The 23,266-nt window shown below is 33.7% G+C and overlaps 1 protein-coding gene across 1 annotated transcript in view; it reads left to right on the top strand.

Moving 5' to 3' along the window:
* The window catches only part of LOC145662821 (neuromedin-K receptor-like), a 177,288-nt gene extending 154,338 nt beyond the window's left edge, over positions 1-22,950 (top strand). The window contains exon 3 of the mRNA XM_081728717.1: positions 12,112-22,950. Coding sequence (XP_081584843.1) covers positions 12,112-12,399 — 288 coding nt within the window. The 3' untranslated portion in view covers positions 12,400-22,950. The remainder of the gene's footprint in view (positions 1-12,111) is intronic.
* The last annotated feature ends 316 nt before the right edge of the window (positions 22,951-23,266 follow it).

Here is a 23,266-nt window from a genome sequence, read left to right as displayed (position 1 = left end):
TCAAAAGATAACTACAAAAAATCTTCGTTTTGGGGATGAAAAAATTAAAACGAACCCTACTCGGCACAACAGTCAGTAAACAACTGCCAATCACCTTTGTAGTGTCTTTTCTCTCATCCCCTTTCAAACGAATTTTTAATTACTGCACCAAGAAGCTCTGAATTCGAGAAAAGTACAGGTGTTCAAAGGTACATTTGTTCAAAGTTTCAAAGGTACAACGCCTTCCCCTACTATCTGGCCCAATCATTATCTCCACTGACACATATATTTTGGGGGTGAACTTCACAAGAGGCAAAGCTTAAGCTCTTATCGCTATTTTACAAATAACTGCAGACAAAATATGAGCCTACAAAACTATCAGACAACCGATACAGAATCGAAAAACCTAAGGAAAGAAAAATGAAAAGTACAAACGAAGGGAAACAAATATGTACAGTTAAAGAAAAATCAATCTGACAGTACTATGAGGATATCTATTTTTCTATTAGGAACTAAAACGTTTAAAGTAGAAGTTGGTATACTCTGGTGCGTTATCATCCTTGCCTGTCTTTTGGCTGTCAGACTACTTTAGGAAATCTAATTTCATACATTGTATGAGGGACAACATAAGTAATGAAAATAACTGGTATAGGAGTAAACGTTACACGTTATAACGATTAGAAATGCATTAGAAAAATGGTTGAAAATAATGAATAGCAGACTCCAGAAAAAAGTAAACAAATACGTTTGGGGATGGAAAGAGACATTTGTATTCCTCTAGTTCTGAATAATGCATATTTTGTGAACAATTGTATACTAACATACTAATAAAAAAGTGAAGAACCTTACATTTCCGATAAGGAGTTTGGAGTGCATTTTCAAATTTACCGGATTGGCGTGCCAATGTTTCATGGAAACGCCGTTTATGTTTTAATGGCTACGTAGTTCCAAGGAACTATTTTATCTTGTTTAACTAAAATTTAATACAACTAGTATTTTATACAGTTTTCACAATAGTTTATACTAAAGTTTGAATTTCAATTGGAGTTGGTTGATTGATTGATAATAATTTAACATTACTTTCAACACTAACCCTACACGACAAAAGACTTACTGCTTAACTTGGGGTCCTTTATTTGAACTTTTATCCAAGGTTTCGTATAATCATGCGTAGCGATGTATATAATGGCATTTCCAGGTTGTAACCCGCCTTTGACAAATAATAGTATGCAACAATAATAATTTACCGTGTTAAGATATGAATACAAACATCTGGAATTATCTAAATTTGAGAGCTTGAACTCCCCTTGAAGAATTACTGTGTACGCAGCTACTGATGGAATCGAACATGCAAAGAACAATACACGCACACCCACTCGCACACAAAGCATAAAGTACAATAATTCTACAATAGTGAATAACGTACAAAATAAGAGAAAACAACAGCTTATAAAGATTATACTGCTTATACATTTCTATTTCACACAAAAATTATTTTGAGACAATCGAGACGAGACAAAGACCGAACGAAGATTTTCGACACGAGACATGACAGAGACCGATACAACTATTTGTCAATTAAGATAAGAACAAGAACAACTAGCAAACAGACAAGAAATAACAAGCTCATCAAATTCAGATGGGATCGAAGCAAGGATTCTTTGATCAGATGTAACTCTTTTACTACTGCCCCCTGATAAAATAATCCTGTCTAAGTATGATATAATGGTGTTTTCAGATTAAAATCACTATTTTCAACAAAATTAGCACAGGGAGTACATAATAAATTGAAGTTTCGGAAATAAAGTCCTGCAAAAATAAAAATTGCCAAAACAATGATTGGTTGTTTCTATAGGTCATTTGACAGACCAGACAGTGTTTAATGTCTCTTCATAAATCCCTTCAGTTATAATAATGTTCCGTATGAGACGAGAAATTTCCAAGTTCGATACGTAACGAGAAACATGAAAATTCTAGTCTCGAAAAGACGAGATACTTATGTTTTCTCCAACATTTTCATTTCACCAATTCTTTCATGATCATCCATCTCCTTTATCCTAAAGGGCATAATCGTGGAAATTCAAACTAAAGATTCCATTTCCTTTTCGAAAAGTCGAGACAGAAAAGTTTTCGAGTTACGTGGGCAAAACTAGTTCACCCATTTACATCTCAAACACTGTTTCAGTATTATATGATTTCCAGTAATGTGATTGTACAATAGAAACAATTTACGAACGTTTAAAGATATTAAAGTCATTACGCAATATATTCCAATAACAAATATGGTTTTAATGTTGTATCACACCGCTCGTTGGCGTCTCGTGACGTGGAAGAATTCTGCTAACTTTTAGATGAAATTAAGAAGAAAATCAGGGTATAAACAGTGGTGCTATTCAGCCGCTTCGTACCGGTTCGGTAGAACCGTTTGTTAAAATATTTGGAGTTTGCAAAACCGTTTGTTATACCGAGTCTTAAACTGGGCCACATACACGCAGCTGTGCTGAATACAAATTTTTCACAGCCAAAAGCAATTGACTTATTTAATGAACCTATACATACCAGAAGATTAATAGTAAGGTGGCGAAACGTTAATTTTATTTTAATGTCTTGTGTTTTTAGAAATTCGTATAGCTATAGGGTAAATATATGGTCTCTCAGAACAAGGTATAAGCGTTTATTCCTTAATTCTAAATGCTCAGAAGGGGCTGCGGTGGCTCTGTGGTAGAGCGTTCACCTCTGGTGTATGGGGTCAATGGTTCGATCCCAGGTCGCGCCAAGTGAACTTTGTGGTGTACAAACACTGTGTGCTTCAATTTTCTCGGGATTCCGTTTCCTCGTTTCCTCACACTTTCTTCATTTCACCATTTCATTCATTTCTCATCTTCACCTTCTCGTTTATTCTAACCGGCATAACGTGGGACGTAAAACTCAAAGTCTTCATTTTTTTTTCCAAATGATCAGGTATAGTAACCATTTCAATTCGAGGTCTCTGTTTGGGTGAACATTTATTTGTAACCACTCCGTGTAATCTGGTCGCTGTTCGTGGCCCTACTAATAAGTATTCTCCTGAGACTGGAACTTACCTGGACAGGACCTCTCCAAGAAGAGTTACAAATTGTTCCCAAATCGCTCGTCGGTCTCAATGATCAGATGAGCATTAGGCGCCGAGAGTTTCGGGTGTCTCGTCTCGAAAACCTCACAGGCGATCAGACGGTCATCCAGACCATAACGCACACAAACATCACTCATACAAACAACGAAAACACACTGGATTAAATAACACTATACTTATTTATTACAACACTATTATATAAAAAAATAATGAAGAGAAATTAACACAACACGACACAAAATATGTGTAATAGTTTTCATCAGTGAAATCACACTTTGCCTTTTGATGCAATGTAGCCCTTTATATATATATATATATATATATATATATATATATATATATATATATATATATATATATATATATATATATATATATATGAGATTATAATTCAGATTTCACTGCAAATGCTTCTCTCACGCCATTGACGCACTTGGGGGATTAGCACTGGGGAAAAGTTTTTGGTACAATTGCACGAGGGGTCCAGTTGTTGTGCCAAACAATCCTGAAGCGTAAAGATGAATCTTCAACAAATTAAACAAGAAATTCTCCAAAGTAGAATGCTGATGTTGGAGGACGCGTGTATAACTGACATGTACGCACAAGGTCTGCGGACCTGGGACTTCACTAGTTGGGGGCTAGCCGTAAGAAAACGTCCTTCGCCGGCCAATAGCTTCTGCCTCTTAACACACAACCGTACTTGGTTTCCGACGCAACGTGCGTGGTGGCTGCGTACAATACCGGAGTCAAACTCCCTGAGCACCAAAGCTCAAGGTACGGGTTGCAATGGTCGACTGAAGAGTGTTGTCAGTTCATTCCAAAAATCACTCAGTTAGATCACCTGTATGCACATGCAAACAATTTATGTTAATTTTAGTTTACTGCCCACTTCGGACTAGACACTGCGACAACTCGGGCGTGAGAAAGTACAGATAAGGGACTACAAAGCAAAACAATTGGTGCCACTTTGGTCACTGGAACATCTGGTCAGCTCGTATTTCTCTAAACTACTGCAATATTTCCATAAGCGATTAAAGAAAACACTTAATTCAGTTCCCAATAACTATAGAATATATACTGTGCATATAATAAGTCAGGGAGAAACACTGAAATGGTTCGTCAAAAACTGAAATGTTCTCACCAAAAGCAATGTTTTAAATATATATATATATATATATATATATATATATATATATATATATATATATATATATATATATATATATATATATATATATATATATATATATATATATATATGAAAAAGCAATGAAAGACTTCTTTGTCCAATTGTGTGGGAAAGAAGCATTCCCACCGAGGAAAGAACTTATATGCGTTGCAGAATAAAGTACAAATCGAAAATAATAATCACTGTCTTTACGAAATATACAGAGTGTCCACAAGAAATCCTTCTATAACCTGGTAGCGGTCATAGTATCAAGAATGAGAATTGGGGTTATATAAGTGAAGTGGTGACCGTTATTCACATTGGAAACACATACATACCATTATCAACAATTGAAGACTCGCTGTTGAAAACAATGTAAATGCTCCCCCCCCCCGCAAAAAAATAGTTTCTGTAACAGTAGAGACAAAAGATAGTAAATTGTGTCCAAGTGTCAGAAAATATAAAATCTAGTCATTTAGGTAATGACCGACAGGGGAATACCGACACTTGTAATCTTAAAACGCTGTCAATTCTACCTGGAAGTGAAGGAGTTGGCGTAACTGGGGTGTATGGAATGTATACCTGTAAAAGTTTAAAAATAAGTAGAATAATTTGACGAGAAAGATCTAAGTTTATGAGGTAAGGTGCGACAGATATGTGAGAAGTGAAGGGTCACTGTAAAATTTGAGTATGTTTTGTTAAGCTCTTATTTATAAGTAAAAGTTGTATTATTCAATACTCATGGTGGACAACATACAGCTAAAAGTTATGCAATCACAGGTTCATCAGTGTTCAGTGTTTCAAACTTGCAAAAATATAGTTAAATGCAACAAATACATTCGGGGTACTTTCGACAGATGCTCCCCCCTTTCGTTGTGATTTTTAATAACTATATATCAAAAATACTATATTAGTATTAACATATAGAAAATAAAATGTCTGCATCTTTTTTCCATTGCATGAGATGCTCCTGGAATATGAACAAAATGTCATTAGCCATAGAGGCCCTAAAAAATGCAATGCTACTTGCTAATGCTTCAAGAGCTGAGTCCCTCGGATACATTACGTGACAGGTTATTGAAAATTAACTGCAAGAAACATTTTTGTGAACACACAACATTTACCGAAGAAGATGAACACGCACTGGAAGAAAAGTTAATTACATTAGACCGGTATGGGTAAATGATATGTGGTACTGTAATGCGAAAGACAATGATGTCAAACTTTTAACATCTGCACAGAAAATAGAAAAATAGAAAAATGAAAAGGTAATGTCACATAAAAGAATGTACAGACATAAAAATGTTGCAAAACACAGTAACAAAAATGAGAAAACTCAAAAAGAAACTTATTGTGCTCTCAGCCGAGGTTAGTTTACGGCAAAAACAATTCCGCTGATTGAGTTCAATGTACGAAATATTTTCATCGATTTAACGAGGACAGTGTTCTCCATCCAGACGGTCCCTTCTTTGTGTGTCGACATTGCTCTTTCCTGTATATGAAGCTAATACTAATAGATATTTTAATCTATAACCACATTTTTGATAACATGTGATTAACATAAATTAACAAATACTTTCTTATGAAGTACAGTATTTTTCTGCTTTCTGCACTAGCTCATATTTAATACATTATATTTTTCAAAAGAAATTCTTGTTTCATATATTTCTTGTAACTGAACGACTTTTGTGATTATTCTTTCCCACATTTGTAACTTAGTGACATTTTTAAATATTTTCCGGAGCTGTAAATAAAGGTATTCCACATTCCTAAACTTATAGATTCCCGTGTTTATTTAAAGTCCAAGAACTACTTTACGAACAGTAATGTGCGTTGTGGAATTATTAGTGACACTATCATAGAATGTAAGGTTTTAATGTTGATGCCGCTATTACCCCAACAATCTGTCGGTCTTCTTCATCGTTCATTTCACTTGTGCCTCCACAGCCACACATTGCGTTTGTGTAACATGTATTGTATCTGTCAACTAGCTGAAATAATATACTTAGTCATTGGCTATAATCTGTTTCTTTAATAATTCATTACAATCTTGTAGTAACGTTAATGTCCTTAGGGTGTCGGTGTTGCCCCAAATGACCAAACTATTGCTTAGAAATATAACCTAGCATATAACGAGGTGAAGCTATGTTTGAAAATCTAAGGCATAAACGTATTAAAAAAATAACTGAAACAATTTCAAAGTGGCACATATGTTGTGTTCTTCATCGAGTTTTCAATTCTCGATCCATTGCTGGATGAAAGTTTTTCCAATACCTTTTGACAATTATCTATCTTCGACAATTTATTGATAGTATATTCGCAGTGCTATATAACTTGGTCACACCAAATTTCGTCACACCACCCTGTATTCGGATGCTGTGTAGGTCGTTAATTGTCACTTGTAGTATCCAGTAAAAACTTTGGTTTTGGGTATCTTGTATGGTTTGTTTTCTAAAAGAATTAGAATAGCACCACTGGGTACAAAGGTATAGAATAAGATGAGAAAAGGGCTCTGGGAATCGAGATGGGAGTAAAACATTTCGTGAATCTCTACGAGAGGAAAATTCGAGAAAATAGGAGAGAGAAGTGTTATTTCTCATGTCGCCTTGTCTCATGAGCAACTCTAATCAACACTTTTGGAAATTTGAGAATTAGAAACTAAAATTGGAAATGAAACATAACTAAGTTTCTGAGGTGTGTTCCTAGAATCATTTTAGGTCGTAACAGAGAATTCACTTCGAAATTCTACTTAATGTATTTTATAGTTGAAATAAAAATTATTTAATCAGTGGTGCAAAGTTGAAAATGAAATTCAACATTTCTTCTTTTTGTATTCAATCCGATAAAGCAAAGTCATATATGTGCCACAAAATATGAGCCTTGAAAAGGACTTTTTTAATTTGGTCGGCGTAATCGTTTCAAAATCAAAATCAAAGATAAATTGATCATCCGTACAAATGGGCTACCCTACTGAAGCTTGAAGACTTGAAAATGTTTTCCACAAAATTGAAGACTCAGTGTCGATGTGAACATAAGATTGAGTAAAGGTGAGGTCGAAATGAGAATGATGTCGACCTAAAAATGTAAGCTTCAGGTTGGGTGAGTGAAACATGTGACGAGTGTTTCAAGGTGAGGCTGTGTGTGCGTGATATCGAAAAATGTTGGGTTTTAGAGATGAGTTGGACATCGAGCGAGCGTGATGAAAGTTAGTGATGTGGGAGTCAGGTCGAGTGAGTGTCATGATGGGTTAGTGATATGAGTGCGAGGTCTAGTGAGCGTAATGTCAAAATGATGTGAGCGTGATGTCCAGATGTTGTAAGAATGAGATCGAGTGAGCCTGAGGTGAAAATGATGTCATGAGCGTGAGTTCGAGTGAGGTTAGTTCAAAGAATATAAAATTTGATACTTTTGATCAAGTATATAATATTTTGAAGTAATTAGCAGCTCATAAAACTACCTGATTTGGGTTCAAACATCTTTTAATTAAACAGTTTGAAGAGACATCCAATTTTCGTTATGTCTTTCCACCATATTAAAGAAGAAGTATAGAAATCTTGTGAGGAATATAGCCTAGAATTATAGATACAAGATGATATATGCAAATTCGGGCAATCCCGGAATGGTGTATTCCGTACAGTATAATAAGCGAAGTAACACGTAAAAATAGCCTGTAATATCTAAGTTATCCGTTAATTCAGCAATATATAATGTCAGCGAAGTTTAACTTGTGGAGCATGAAGTCATAGTATTACATAAACAAGAAAATAAGACACGTAATCGATCAACTGCCATACAAAACGAACATATTTAGATCAAAACGGATCACGAAAGAGCGAATTTTACTCTAAAACCGGTACTTTTTTCAGCGTGTGGACGATTTCATTCCAACGTTACAAATAGCAGTATTCAGTCAGGAGAATCTGATGTAGAATGTGTGAGAAATATATTCATCTCAATTAGTATTGTAAAAATAAATCGACATATCCAGCTACAAATACCATCAACATTAATAAATCGTCTAAGCATGACCTGCAGTAAGGAACAAAACCCGAACGGAAGACCAATAATCAAGGTTCAGTCATAAGTATTGCAATATTTCAACAACTCTGACATAAAGTGTATACACCATAATTGATCTAAGTACAAAGACAAACCGGCGCAAAAGGAAATATCACAAGCGGAATTTTTAAATCGACGTCCGTCATTCTGTCAGTATTTTCAGTTAGCTTCTAGTGACAGTGAAGACGAGTCCTGAAAAACGTCTGATGTGTGAACTGTTAATGTGTGAGTTACAACTCGTGCATAACGCAGTGGCAGCACCAAAAACATTTGTCAAGCGGAAGGAGAAGGCACAGTGAACTACAACATAGCTACCCGATAGTTGCAGAAATTTTGTGCGGGATGTAAAAATGTCGAAAATCAGCGAAGTTCCAACGCACCAAACTAACAGATTCTGAGTTCACATCACATATCATTGAGGATAATCCATCCATCAGCATATGATTGACAATCCATCTCGGCATGTCTCAGCCCACGGCAGTATGTCAATTTCAAGAATTGGGGAAACTATGAGAAGATATCTCAACGTGTCATATTAGTTGACCCCAGCTCAGGCCAGCGAAAAGAAAATGTGGACCGACAACTACTCATAAACTCGTAATTCGTGTGATACGTTTCCTGAAACTTATTGTCTCATGCGATGAAACATGTATGTTCTTTCTGAATTATTAATGTACAAAAACAGAGGTTGAGGAAGTGTCAGTTTCCAGAATCGGTTATCAAACAGGATTGTATTGACGATAAAGTTATATTCTGTGTGAGGAGAAACTATGAGTGCACACTGTCTTTTTCAATTACATACACAACAATTACGTAATTTCTTTGTAATATTTCCAAATCAGTGCAATATTTGACAGAGAGGATGACAATGAATTCCATGTAAAAAGTATTAAACCAATAGAAATATCTTTATAAGGATATAAAAGGATCTGTAAGGACATACGAAGCTCAACTACAGTTCCCAACTGACTCAGAAGTTACATATTCCGTATTACGTTGTATATTTCTATTTGAAATACTTGAAGAATGTCAAGATACTACTTTGTATGGAAATGCGATTTGGAAGTACATACTTTTAATTGTTTCGTACAAAAATTGTTACATTTTATATAATCGTAAACGGGACCACTATTCATATCCAAGGAAAATATTGCTCATAAAATGATAGGCTGTAACTGATTATTAGAATTCAGTAGCTTCTAGGCTATGTTCACTGGTTTAATTCAGAACAATGAAAATTAGCAGGAAATAAAAAGGTAAAAGATACAGGTTACTGTACTAAACTTTCTCATTCCAATTTCTTAAGCTAAATCATGTTATACTGCAGTTATTGACAACACTTGTGAAATACCAACACACTTTTAAGACATTTTCGGAAAACTTGTCAGAAGGAAAAATCATTCCCGAAAATAAACTGCTCTTGGAGATTTTTCATAAGAAGTAACTTATGTCATATTTTAAGATTATTAATTAAGTATTTCTTTCTAAAATAATTATAAAACCGCATGCGTGATATGAGTGTCATTGCAAACGTCATGGCAACACACGTATTTTTTCTCGAAAATGGTGACGTATGAAACAAGTCGGAAATATGCAAATGGAAGGTTAATTAATATGTAAACATTACATGTAGGGAGATGGATGAACACACACACACTACCATAAAGATATAGCTCGAGAAAAAAAATGTAGTTTCAAACGTGTTTTGCTGTCAATTGCAATAGTACACAATTGTACAGGGCAGGTACACGTACTTGCAACATCTTCGAGTCCCTCGAAGTACTCGTAGTCTCCCAAAGTATCTATCACACACTGCCAACGCTGTGAAAGACACCGAATAACCGTGGCCTCATTGTGAGCGAATCTTTGGATTTAGCAACATCTTCACGTGTTCAAAAGCGTGTTCCACGTAATGGCTCTTTCAGTTTTGGTAGAAGGTCATAATCGCAAGGAGGTAAGTCTAGCGAATATGGTGGATACTCCAGTACTTCCAATCTCCATTGCGGGTGCAGATTCGGCACACACGTTGCCGTATGGGTTGTCGCATTGCCATGGAGAATTAATGCATCGTGTAGATGTTCAGGAAGTTTCTCCCAAAAAGCCCGTCGTAGGTGTGGTTGCAGGAAAGTGCGGCAATAGTACAGTACGTTAACAATTTGTTCATGTAGGATGAAATGGCACACAATCACTCTTCTAATGTCATAGGCTATGATGACCATTAACTTGACAGAAGAGGGATTAGGACGAAAATTTCTGTTTGCGTGGTGAATCAGGATGACGGCATTTCGCACACTGACGTTTCAGTTCTGGTTCATAGGCCATGGTCCAAAATTAATCTATGGCGACGATTCTCGCAAGCATATTGTCTCCCTACCCGTAACGCATTAGATGCACACCACAAGTTTCGTAACGTGTTAACGGTTCCACTTTACGTAGTGCATGAGCCATCAACTTTCCTGCAGCTTTACGCATGTGTAGTTCGTCGCGTAAAATCCTGTAGATTGTTGTCTTCTGAATATCTGTGTAGCGCGATAATTCCTGCAGCTTCCATCTTCTGTCGTTCTCCATGCATTAGGTGATCAGGGTACGAGCACAGTCCGTACGCACACTGACGGGCCGCCCAAACCGGTGCATGTCGGCCGTTCTAGCTCATCCACGTCCGAATTCATTTACCGACTGAACAACCATTCTGAACGGTAGAGCAGCATTTTGGTAACGCTTCCACAAGCTTCTCGCGGCATTGTGCATTCTTTCCACTGAGAACTGCAATCTTCATGTAAAAACGCTGTTCAAGTCGGGTAACATCCATGGCTGCTGAACTCACACTGTGTTCTCTGTTCACGCTGCTTTCTTATGGAAAAGACTGTGATCTAGCGTCACGTCACGTTACTCTGTCGTGATGTCCTGCCATCTTGTGGATTCTTGGGAAGACTCCTGATACCATGGAATGCATGTAGTTTGTAGTGTACTATTGTGTGCTCTTACAGTTGGCAGTAAAACACCTTTAAAACGATATTTTTTTGTATTTTTTCTCGTGCAATGTTTTTATGGTGGTATATTCATCCATCTCCCTACATGTAATGTACACATATGAACTAACCTTTCATTCGCATATTTCAGATTTTTTTCATTCGTTATCATTTTCGAGAAAAAATAGTTGCCATGACTTTTGCAATGACCCTCGTATTTTACAAAATTATCAACAAAATTGAATCCAAAAGAAAACCACTACTTGTGGATATGTTTATGGAATTGATTTTTGGAACATTATAAGAATAATAATGCACTATTTATTTATGAAATATGACTAAAGCCTCCTGATTCGTTTCTGAGAAAATAGTCTAAAAAGAAACTTATCCTCAAGAGTGAACTATCTCTTGTAATTTTTCTCTATGAATTCTTGTATTTTCTTAATAAGCGCTTAAAATATATACTTTAGCAAAATGTATAGGAAGAGATACTAAGGGCACAATTTAAAACATACTGAGAAATATAAGCTAAAATAGAGTTCTACGTACTAGACCATAAATGAAAACGTTAGTTTCATAGACCAAAATGTAATTAAAGCTAATTACTTTATTTTTCATTTAAGGAACAGTAGAGAACATTAGCTAATTTAGAATTACCAAAACCAAGAAATATACATGATAAAGTACATAAGTATACATAATAGTAATTCAAATAAATATTCATATGATTGTTATTATTAAGAATAACCTTACAATTCGTCTATTTATGTTTTAGAGTATTATGCCTCAACCCCATTAACATATTATTTGTTTTATTTTTACAGGAAAAATTCAAGCGAGAGTTCAAACAGAGATTTCTGTATTGTTCCCGCCAATGGTCATCCAGTCCAACAACTGAACTGAGTGAAATCGAAAAGACTCGTTCTCAAGCTTCCTTCAGATCGTATGACTGGCGAAGGTCATGCAACGGGACTGTCACTGGATCTATTTATAGAAGCATTCCAGTCCGTGATCCGTTGCGTGTAAGTGGTGTTCATCATCACCACCACCATCACCATCATCATCACCAACAAAATAATGAGCAGGAACTGTTAAATGAAATGTCCTTGTAGCATAAATCTCTCAGAAGGCGAGACGTGGGTTACAATTCAACAACTGACAAACACGTAACTTTTGAAGAATCTTTGTGAGCTGTTTGTCAATTTCCATTTTCAGAAATATATTATTTTAACACTGAATGTGATAAGTCCATTTAAAGATTTAGCTCTTTCCGCGCAAGAACACATTTGAAATTCAAGGTAGAGTTGTGGTATAAAAGCTAAAAATGTACGTATAAATCTGTGTTGTTTTAATATAATATGATTACGATACTAATAAATTACAAAAAATTGCTGATAGTGAACATAGAGCACGAAAGAGCACGCTAGAGATGTTTTTGTTTCATATTACGTTAGAAAGAAGGTTAAAGCATACTACTGAAATCTCTTTGATAAACTACTAAGACAGAAACGAGTGGAAATGAATAATTGTTTTGCATACCATTACTTACGTAAAAATAGTATTTGTTAAACAGTATTAAAGTTAAGGGAAGTAAAAGCATAAAAGTTTGTACATATCTGTTCCAAACACCGTGTCGAATAATATATAAGTATGGTAAATAACAATTGAAATATGTAAATAAATTTCAGCGTCATTTTAAATATATTTAATATTACGTTTCGAATTTCTTAGCTCCATGAAGATCGCTTTCCAAAGACGGGTTCCTAGAAACAGTTTATTCTCATCAATTTATCACCCTAATTTCAAGGAACATCATACTTCCATTAATATTAATATATAGTCAACTTTATTGTCAATTTTAATATGAAGTTGTAACTTTCTCTAATAATGGAGATTAGCTCTCAGAATTTGTGAGCTCTGTACGTAAGCATGTGTAGCTTATCAAAATAAATTTTACAGAATTATTGGTGAAGTTTACGTGTATGAATGGATTTTATTTTACATAATAAAATATTAAGATTTTTTAAAAATAAACCTCAGCTGTATTTTAAGTGTTAATTTCGTTTTCATTGAACAGCATCCTGATGGTGGCAATACATTATTATTAACATTTTATTGATCAAAAGTGTTGTAAGCAAGTGGAAAATTATTTTATCTTATCTATTCTTCGACTGAAAGTTTAGTTTTATTCGTACTTACTTGGAAAATTTCGACTACTGAAATCTATAATGTGTAAAATAGTTGACAACAGTTTAGACAATAATCCATTAAAATACGTTTGAAATGTTATTTTTTTTAAAAATGTTAATTAACAAAAATAATCGCTTAAAATTCCCATTCTTTATTTTAAATCACTATTATCGGCAGTCACTCATTAATAGCAGGTAAGTACAAAAATATAAGTTACCGTATAGTAAAGTTCTGAGTTACTCTTCAACTAGAAATAACAGCTCTTCGTTTTAATATAGTGCCTCAATCTCCCATCTTTTCTTTCCCAAGCACCATATCTTCTCAAACATTTATCAAAGTAGATATCCTTCTTAAAGAATATTCTCACCAGTCTCTTTCCATTTTTTAATGCATTCAATATTGTTATTTTCTTCGTTCTTATTACTACCACTTCCTTATTGGCTTTCTGTTCAACCTTTTGTATATTTTGATTGTTATTCACACTTACATTTCGAAGATATATAATCATTTGTATCCTTCTAGCGTACTGTCTATAATAGTACATTACTTGAAACGAGTCACTTCAAGGTACTTTTTAAACTCTTTATTTATTCGAAGTTCCATAATGTATAGATACTATAATTGAAAGTAAGGGCACACAAAAATAACATGGGGAACTAAAATATTGTTATGTGGTAGAACCTAGAACTGCTTGAATCACAGAAACTATGTATCTTTGGAATGAGTAAGGCCGAAAAGAACAACCCGCTGAATTGTCAACGTTGCTATTTCTTTTAACATAGGTCGCCTTAGCAGACTGTAGCCCAGACGACTAACACGACTAGAAAGATTCCCTCTAGCATACGCTCTAATTACGAATTATTTTCTCTCGATTTCTAATTGCTTGTCTCATTACTTCTCTATTTCTAATTACTACTCTATTCCTAATTACTTTTCTCTCTTTCAATTTTTCATATGTTCATTTATGATAGAGTTAGCGTGTGGTTCCGGATTTCTGATATACTCTGTAATTTTGTTTATTTGCCTCTTTTTATAATTTATCCTTGTTTCATTTTACATCCACATCTGATGTCCTTACATATTTCTGCCTAAGTATTGAAAACTACGAAATGTTTGTCATTAGAAAATAAACTAAAACAAAAGGAAAAACAATATATACTATAGCATCTTAGAATTTAAAAAAATATATATGTTGTGACATAGAGTATTATGAGTTCTGGATATGTATCTAAATATTAGAGGTAGATCAAGTCATGTTATAATCATTACATATTACTATTTCAATCAGTTTTAACACTCTTAGTATTTATAAATATTTTATAACTATTGTGTGCAGACGTTGAGTATATATAAGCTTTGAGAAAATGTACTATTAATAAACTGTTAACATTATGCAAAATGCAGCAAAACTTAATTCAGAAAGTCATATCATACGCAGGGTATAATGGTTGAAATAAACAATCTCTTTTTAGGGAAGTATAAACAATTTAGTGAAAGTTGAAGATTGCTTCCTTAACAGCATAAACATTGTGGGCTACTGTTAAAGGGGTACCATACATAGTAGCAACTATTAATACTAGGTATTAAAATGAATGTCTCCAACTTTATGACGAATATGTTTTCTAAAAATCAGGACCATATTTTTCTTTCTTTTGTTAACAAAGCATTTCGCTTTATCACAACAGTGTACTTATGTTAATGACGATGCGGCTAATTCTGACTTCTATTTGAAAATGACTTGATTACGGATGGAAAAAACTAGTTTGGATTTTATGGCTTTTTGTCTTCGACAGTAATTAGTAAATGTACTTCTTTATTTAATATTCATTAATTTATTTGATGGTAATCCGAATGCTTAGTAAATTCCTAAACAATTTAGTGCAACCTTCTTTCCTTGGTGCAAGTGGTTCCTGTTCCCGGGACCCCAAGACTTTGGTTTGAGTTTAACGGCCCTTTCAGCAGCGAGGCTATATGAGACGGGACCTACTGATTAACTTGGAATGCGAACCATATGAACTCCCGCCAGGAATCGAACCCGAGTCTCCCACCCGAAAGGCGCTAACTACTTAAATACGGAGGAGCTTATAAGGGCTTTGAAGTTCGGATCTAATGTTAAATATTTAGTTCCGCTACATATAACATAATTAAAAGTTAGTAGAAGCATGAAACGGGAGCTACCTCACCTTCAATTCAATATATTCCGTTGCACTTTATACGAATATTGATATTTATATTTATATTTGATATTTATATTTGATATTCTAGATCAAAGATTCAAAATTTCGACATGTGTATTTCTAATTCTTCCTACGAAGGTTATAGTCAGGTGGTAGCATAAAATAAGCGTACTTTAAACGCGAGTGAGGATTTATTTGTAACTAGGTATATAAATCAGTATTCCTTTTATTAAATATGTGGCTTTAGTTTGTAGTCTATTCAATTTTCTGTACAAATCTTATGTATAAACGTGTACATGAATGTGTATAATTTTATGTGTGTGGAAGAGAGATTTTTAACCGTCACCACTAGCATTATGTAGGTTCTTATTGACAAATAGTAATACTAGTTTAGAGGACATTGTAAGCAAATGTACTATTCTACTTTGGTTACGAATACTCTTGTTGAATTGCATTATTTGTCTCGCCTCAGTGTTTAATATGTCTTACACTATAGTGGCATTAAGCAAATATTGCAATTTAAATAATGTATCTCTGCATTTGTTGCCATATTCGCACTTGACACATTTTTTTTCAAAAATCATATATAAAGTGGAAAACGTTTATTACTTGTTTTACTAATATAATTATTTAACTTACATAGAGATAAAGATTAGTGATAAAAAATCCATTACAGCAAACATTCAAAACGTGAGTCGTGTGGATCTACAAATTGTGTGAAATGTGGCAACAAACATGTCCACTTTGTTCTCTGGAATTCAATATATATATATATGGATGGGTGTCAGTGCTTGTTCAGAATAAAAGTGGTAGTTTACTATCGAAAAAAGGTGAATTATTATTGACTACATATGCGGGCTGTAAGTGTAGTTACCATACTAAATATAGATTTCAAACATGTAGCTGTTTGTACATAACACTCCGTAAATAGTTTATTTCTTAGTTCTTGTCATTGCCTGAAATATCCATATCTTCTGCATGTACGAAAGGTCCGAAAATGTGTGAGTATATTTTTTAAAATTAATATAGATGGTTTCTAAATATGAAATATATTACATTTCTTTTGGCAATATAGACAATTAAATTATTCAGTTTCTCAATACAGTATTTATATGATTCGTTTTCATTTCACTCTTTTTCATCCGCAAATAACTTTTAATTTGAATGCATATCAACATTTTGATTGAAAACAAAAGAAAGTATGATGCGTTTCTCTCCTAAGTACCGTATAATTACGATGTCTGAATGTGATTTCTAAAGAAGTTTTATACAACATAAACCAAACAGTATTTAGTTAATCAATATTTCACTTGATAACTAGGTAGTTATTGTTTATTTGCAGAAAGAAGATATTTTATGAAAACGTTCAATGTGAAATTAGCAACACACCAAAATAATCCTCTTTAAAAATTCTTTTAATCCCTAAGGGAAACGCGGAATTAAATTACAATGAAGCATTTACGGAGTCATTTTACTAGAACAGAACAATAGTTCCACGTATCATTAAGGTACATGAAATAAAATTTTTAATACATCATTGAAAATAACGTTAAAAAAAATTGCCAATATAGTTGTATCACAATAAACTTGAGCTCTAAAGAATAAATGTATGTTTCAAAGGCAGAAATATATTGTCATTATGTACACATATATGCATACACAGAGACAATGTATATCGCCACAATAATTATCGTGTTAATTTTAAATGTTTTATAACTTTTCAAAATGAAGATACATTTGTGAAATATCTTGTTTCGATATTTCTCCTCCAGTATTAAACTGATTCGTTCTTTCTAGTACTATATGTGTATTTTGTGTTGTTAAATCGTGTTTAATCTCGATTGGTTAAGGCACCTTCGAATTAAACGTTATGACAGCAGTAAGGAAGAAAGCAATTGAATTCATGCAAGATGATATCTACAACTTAAGTCGTGAAGTTAGTAATATATATTTGTCATATGGCATGATTCATAGTGAAGAACGGTAAGAATGAGTTTGAAATGGGAACAGAGTTATGTCACTGGTTGGTTAATTCGCGGTTTAGGTCCTATTCAGCAGTTGGGCTATATGAGATGTGAACTTACAGTTTAACGTTAAATCTGAACCACGGCAACTCTTGCTTTGAATCAAACCAGATATTTCGCTCCCGAGACACGAACACTAAACACATAGCCACGAGAGAGTTCTAATATTATGCCCTGCAAAATACGTTTACCTATATATAATTATCCTGAGAACAACTATCTTAAAGACTAGCTACTGCTGTGTCATATATTTCAATCTCGCGGTAAATTCAAAATTAACCAATGAAATTAAATGTCGTTCGAAATTATTTTTAAACAGTACATAAAAAATGCAGGAAGGTTTGTAATTCATTTATAAAGGTTTAGACAAAAATATATGCCTAAAGACCACGTATTCATCTATTGGACATTTATACTGACGTTCAAGAAGTAATCAATGATAAATTATATATTTTATGAATTTATGTTGTTTACGAGTGTCCTGTATTTTAATACTGATATACCTATTTTAACAAAAAGTTGCAATTAAATCCACAAACGTGAATATAACAAGTTTTAGCTTTCTAATTTTTGACAGCACTTTATATTTTGGAAGTACACATATTAGCTTTATTTGAAATTGGAATGAAATTAATCTTGTTAACCTACTATTTATAAGTTATCTCTGGATGAAGAATTCTATTGTATTATTAATAGCTTTGTACTATTCTATTTGCTATTAAGTTTTAGGTTAACTTGGCTGGACAAATGGAATGTATAGTTAAGTCAAATACAAAAAGCAGTTATTGTTCAGGTTAATTATAGCCACATTTGTTTTTTTATTTTTGATTTGAGCATAGAAGTTAATGAAGTTAAATAACGTTAAAAAATTGGGCATTCAACACAGTTGATGATAGAGGTCACTCAACACTAATCCTCGGTGGAACCCTCTTTCTTTGTTCAAGCACTTGTCACAAAAGTAGATGAGATTTCCCATGCCGGTTGCACAGAAATCCGTGCCAAGTTCTCGTAGTTACCATGAAGCAACGGTTCAATACCATCTCATGACAGATGAAGGTAGCTAGCCATGATCTGCTTTAGAGCAAGAAAAAAGTGAAAGTTACTGGAGGCTAGGTCAGTGCTGTAGGGTGGGTGATTTGGTCGTTCCCAATGAAAGTATTGAATTCAGTCAATAGATTTTTCTCCGCTGAATGTTGTTTCGCATTATCATTCAGAAAAACCGCATCACGGCGAAGATCAGGACGTTTCCGTCTAATGACTTCCTTCAGCCTCAAAAGTGTTTTGCAATGCCTTTCAGTATTCACGGTTTCTTGTTGTTCCAATTAATCGACCAGTAGCACACCTGATACGTCCTAGAATACAGTGCACAAAACTTCATTAATGAAGCAATATTTTGATTTTCTTCTTCCGTGAAGAGGATGCATTCTCCCTTCCATGGATGCCTGCTTCCTGGATAGAGTGAACAGATGCAACTTTGTTTCATCACAGTCACTAACAGATAAAGAAAATTGTCCCTCTCCACCGAGTAATGCTGCAGAATATTCAGATATGCCGTCATTCAGATTCTCTTATGATTTTCGATCAGCGCCTGTAGCATCCATTTTCCGCACACTTTTCTATGCTTACAGATATTAACCATATGTTGTGCATAACACCTTATGGTAGTTACAACTCATCTGATATTGAGCATAATGTTCTTCCGTTCACATGAGCAGTTTATGTCAGTGTTTGAGTAATTGGGTGTACAGCTGTATACAGGATTGTCATTGACAATACTGGGTCGCCCTTCTTTCAATCCACAACAACACTTCGCTACATGTTGCCTTCAATTCGAGCCTTCTCTATACACCTCCACAATCTGACTCGGAATGACAGTTAGTTTGCCTCGGAATGACTTGAAATTTACCGTCCGTTTTCAGTAACGACACATGGGACGCCAACCAAGAATTGACAAGGAACGACATACATCAACGGCATACTTGTTAGTCACTATACGACAAAAGAGGGTACTTTTCTTAATGAACTAAGAAATTTTGAAAAATCCTCTATTCTTTTGGCATAAATGGTAATAAATCACAAACATTCAAGTCAAATAATTTATTTAATATTTTGTGCTACAACATACTATAAGTTATACTGTGCACTTACAGTTACATCGAAAAGTAACGAGAAGTTACAATCAACAAGGTAATAGTCCAAACACTGTATTGCCATTTTACTCGTTGAACCTTCAGAAAGGAGGTGTTTTGATATATTAAGTGCACGTTTAGATACATGAAAACAGTTAATTTGATTTATATTATTGAATGTTAACATTTACTGCATTCTTCAGAGGGTTATCAAAGAAACATTCCATTGAACAGACATTTCCAAGCCTTAGATTATTATTTATAGTTTGAGAATTTTTGTATGTAGACTAAACATTTGCCGTACATTTTATTATGGACATTTAATTACTTTTAAATTGTCTTCATTATTTAACAATGAAGAGTTAACCTACTGTAAAACAAATCTATAAATTATAAATATGAACAAGTGATACGGACATGATTGATTTATCATCTATACCCAACAAAGATATTTAAGAATGTAAATAAATAGTGTTAAGATTAGATTTGTAGATATTTGTATACCTGCAGTATTTGTTTGTTTTTACATAACACTTCACTCAAAATTATAATAATGATGATCAAGTTGTTTTGCTCAACGTTAAGATATATATTCAAGAATCTCATTGAATCATTTGATTACATCGTAAGAATCACACACTTATGGTTGTTGTCAACATTGTAGTCTATCCTTAATAATAATAGTAAATGCATTAGTCTATGTTATTTTACTGTTTATATGTTCGTTTGTATTTTAGTGTATTTTTGTTCCATTTAAGCAAGTTAATGAATATATAACGTCTCCTTACATTATTTATTTTCAAACTGCTTTAAAGATTTCTATTCAAACTAGTATACGATTTTTCTACATAAAATGTTATCTTTTATTGTAATTTATATTTAAGGTATTGTGATATTAGATATGCACCATTATAATATTTTTTTTTACAAATACTGGTAATTTTCTTCTTGATAATACGCCTTTCTTAAATGACGGCAGTATAATCACAAAATATTTTAAAACAAATATCCGTGATATATATTTTACATTTATTTGGTTTTCTGTAGTTTTTGTATATTATAATTCCAATTCAGCTCAACATACATATAGAAATAATACATGTTGACGGTTTAATTTGAAATTGTGCATATCTAGTGTAGCAAAAATGTTCTACCTCTTTCACAATCCTTTTTAATGTTGTAGTAATACATTGTCAATACATCAATACATACATTAAATAATGAATTTGCCTATACTTGAATACAGAGAAGGGAAAATTCTTTACCGTGCTATTCGTTGATATTCAGGTATTAAAGAAGTCGCAACTACATAAATTCTTTGTGTGAAATTCAATGTTTTTAAATGACAGATTATATGCACATAGGGTGTTTCAAAACAACCCCGACAATGTTTGGCAGGTGATTCCTGATTCCTAGATAAAACAAAAACTATAAACCAACCTGGGTGCACAAATACTTCCTTTCGGAGTTATAGGCTGCCGAAAATATGAAACAATTAAATGTAAAGGTTCATAGCTCCAAAATTGTACCACATATCCAAAAATCCAAAAATGCGTATTTCAGAATCCTAAGGTACTCACGCAACAAATTTTATAGAGAGAGTTTGCTACGTGCGTTTAATTTGAAGTACCTCTATCAGAATCGTTGCAGAAATCCCGTAGGATTCTGAAACTTGAATATTTGGATAGGGCACATACTAGTTCGTAAGTGAAGTCTTGATCCGACTACGGTAGATGCCATATGGGAGCTATAAACCTTCAAATTTTATTATTTCATGTTTTCGGCAGCTTATAGCACCGAAAGGAAGCATTTGTGCTTCTAGGTTGGTTTATACTTTTTGTCTTATCTTCGAGTTAGGAATCATCTCCCAAATATTGTTGGTCTTGTTTTGAAACATGCAGGGAAACTATTTGAACAAACTTCAGGAGCTGATTCCAGACACGGAAATCAGCAAAACGGTCCTCTGGAAATTTGGCCACTGAGGGATATTTTCAGTAATACAAGTGCCGAAAGCGTTGGAGAGCTGTAATTCAAAAACAACCCAACGTAGAGGGCGCATTTTAGAACATGGCACTCGAAGTCATACTTGCTCGATTGAAAAATGTAGGTTTCAAACCTCTCAAAGATTTGTGCGAGATATTCCCGAAAGGAACTTAGAGACTCCCCATAACGTAACTAAGATACCTATGTTCCTTTTGGGAATCTCTGGTACATATTTTGTGGGGATTTGAAACACACATTTTTCAATCGCGAAGATATGCGAATACCAGTGTCATGTTCTAAACCACACTCTCTACGTTGCGTTGCTTTTTAATTACAGCCCTCTGAACGTTTTCCCACGCTTTTGGCACCTTATATCGCCGAAACTATCCCTCACTGATCAAAGTTCCAAAGGATGTTTTTGGCTGGTTTCGATGTCGGGAATCAGCTCGCTAAGTTCGTTCAAATAGTTCCTTACCATCCTGTATATAAATTAATAACAGTAAATGCAGTTAAAGGAGTAAATTGAATAGATAAATATTATTTATCTATTCAATTTATTACTTTAACTGCATTTACTGTTATTGATTTATTTACAGGATGGTAAGGTATATATATATATAATAAAATTTTGTTTTAACAATCGAAAGTAGTTTTCATACGTCAAGTATGAGTATATACCTGTTATTATTACATCCATAATATTAAAATCACTCTAAACTTGATTTACTATGACAGATTTATAAATTATAACGTATAAATTATAAAGATAGTTTCCGAAAACAATTTAAGTTTATAAATTGATATTAGTTGAGAAATTTTAAATTACAAACTTTTGTTAATTCATTATATATACCAGTTGGACCAAAACAACGATCAAATATTTGTATATGTAAGTGTCGTAGTTTTTAACTAGCGCGTTGAAAGGTTTCTGTGATTGCGTTATATTGATTATTTTGAATAATATACTGTGAACCACGTAAAATGAAATATTATATAACCAACCAAGTATACTCTGCACAGTGAGATGTGTATATTATACGTGTTAATGATGTTACATGTTAATGTGTAATATATTATAAATTATGGGTATATGTACAAAATAAAAACTCCCGTCCTATAATTGCTGTTATATCTATGTAATTAAATATGTTTACTTGAAAATAAAAGATATTATGTTTAATCTTTATTATTTCTCTCCGCATGTTTAATCTTTGTTATTGTAAGTCTATAGTATATTCCAAAGACATCTCAAATCCTTCATAATGTTTAAAATACATACAAGGTTATCAACAATAATTTAATGGAATGTACGGTGTATAACCTTTGCTCGTTATGCTCGTATACAAGGTCGATCATGTGCCTTGATACCCACTGCAAGTTTAAAACTAATAGGCACGAAACGCTGAAATTTTACACCATGCAAATATCTATACAGAGACATTGACATATTCTGCAACACCACTCAGCTAACAATGT

The sequence above is a fragment of the Thermobia domestica genome, chromosome 10 (assembly GCF_964235325.1).
Source record: "Thermobia domestica chromosome 10, izTheDome1.hap1.1, whole genome shotgun sequence".
NCBI lineage: Eukaryota > Metazoa > Arthropoda > Insecta > Zygentoma > Lepismatidae > Thermobia > Thermobia domestica.
Note: the sequence above shows the minus strand (reverse complement) of the source record. Positions and strands in the feature narration are given on the sequence as shown.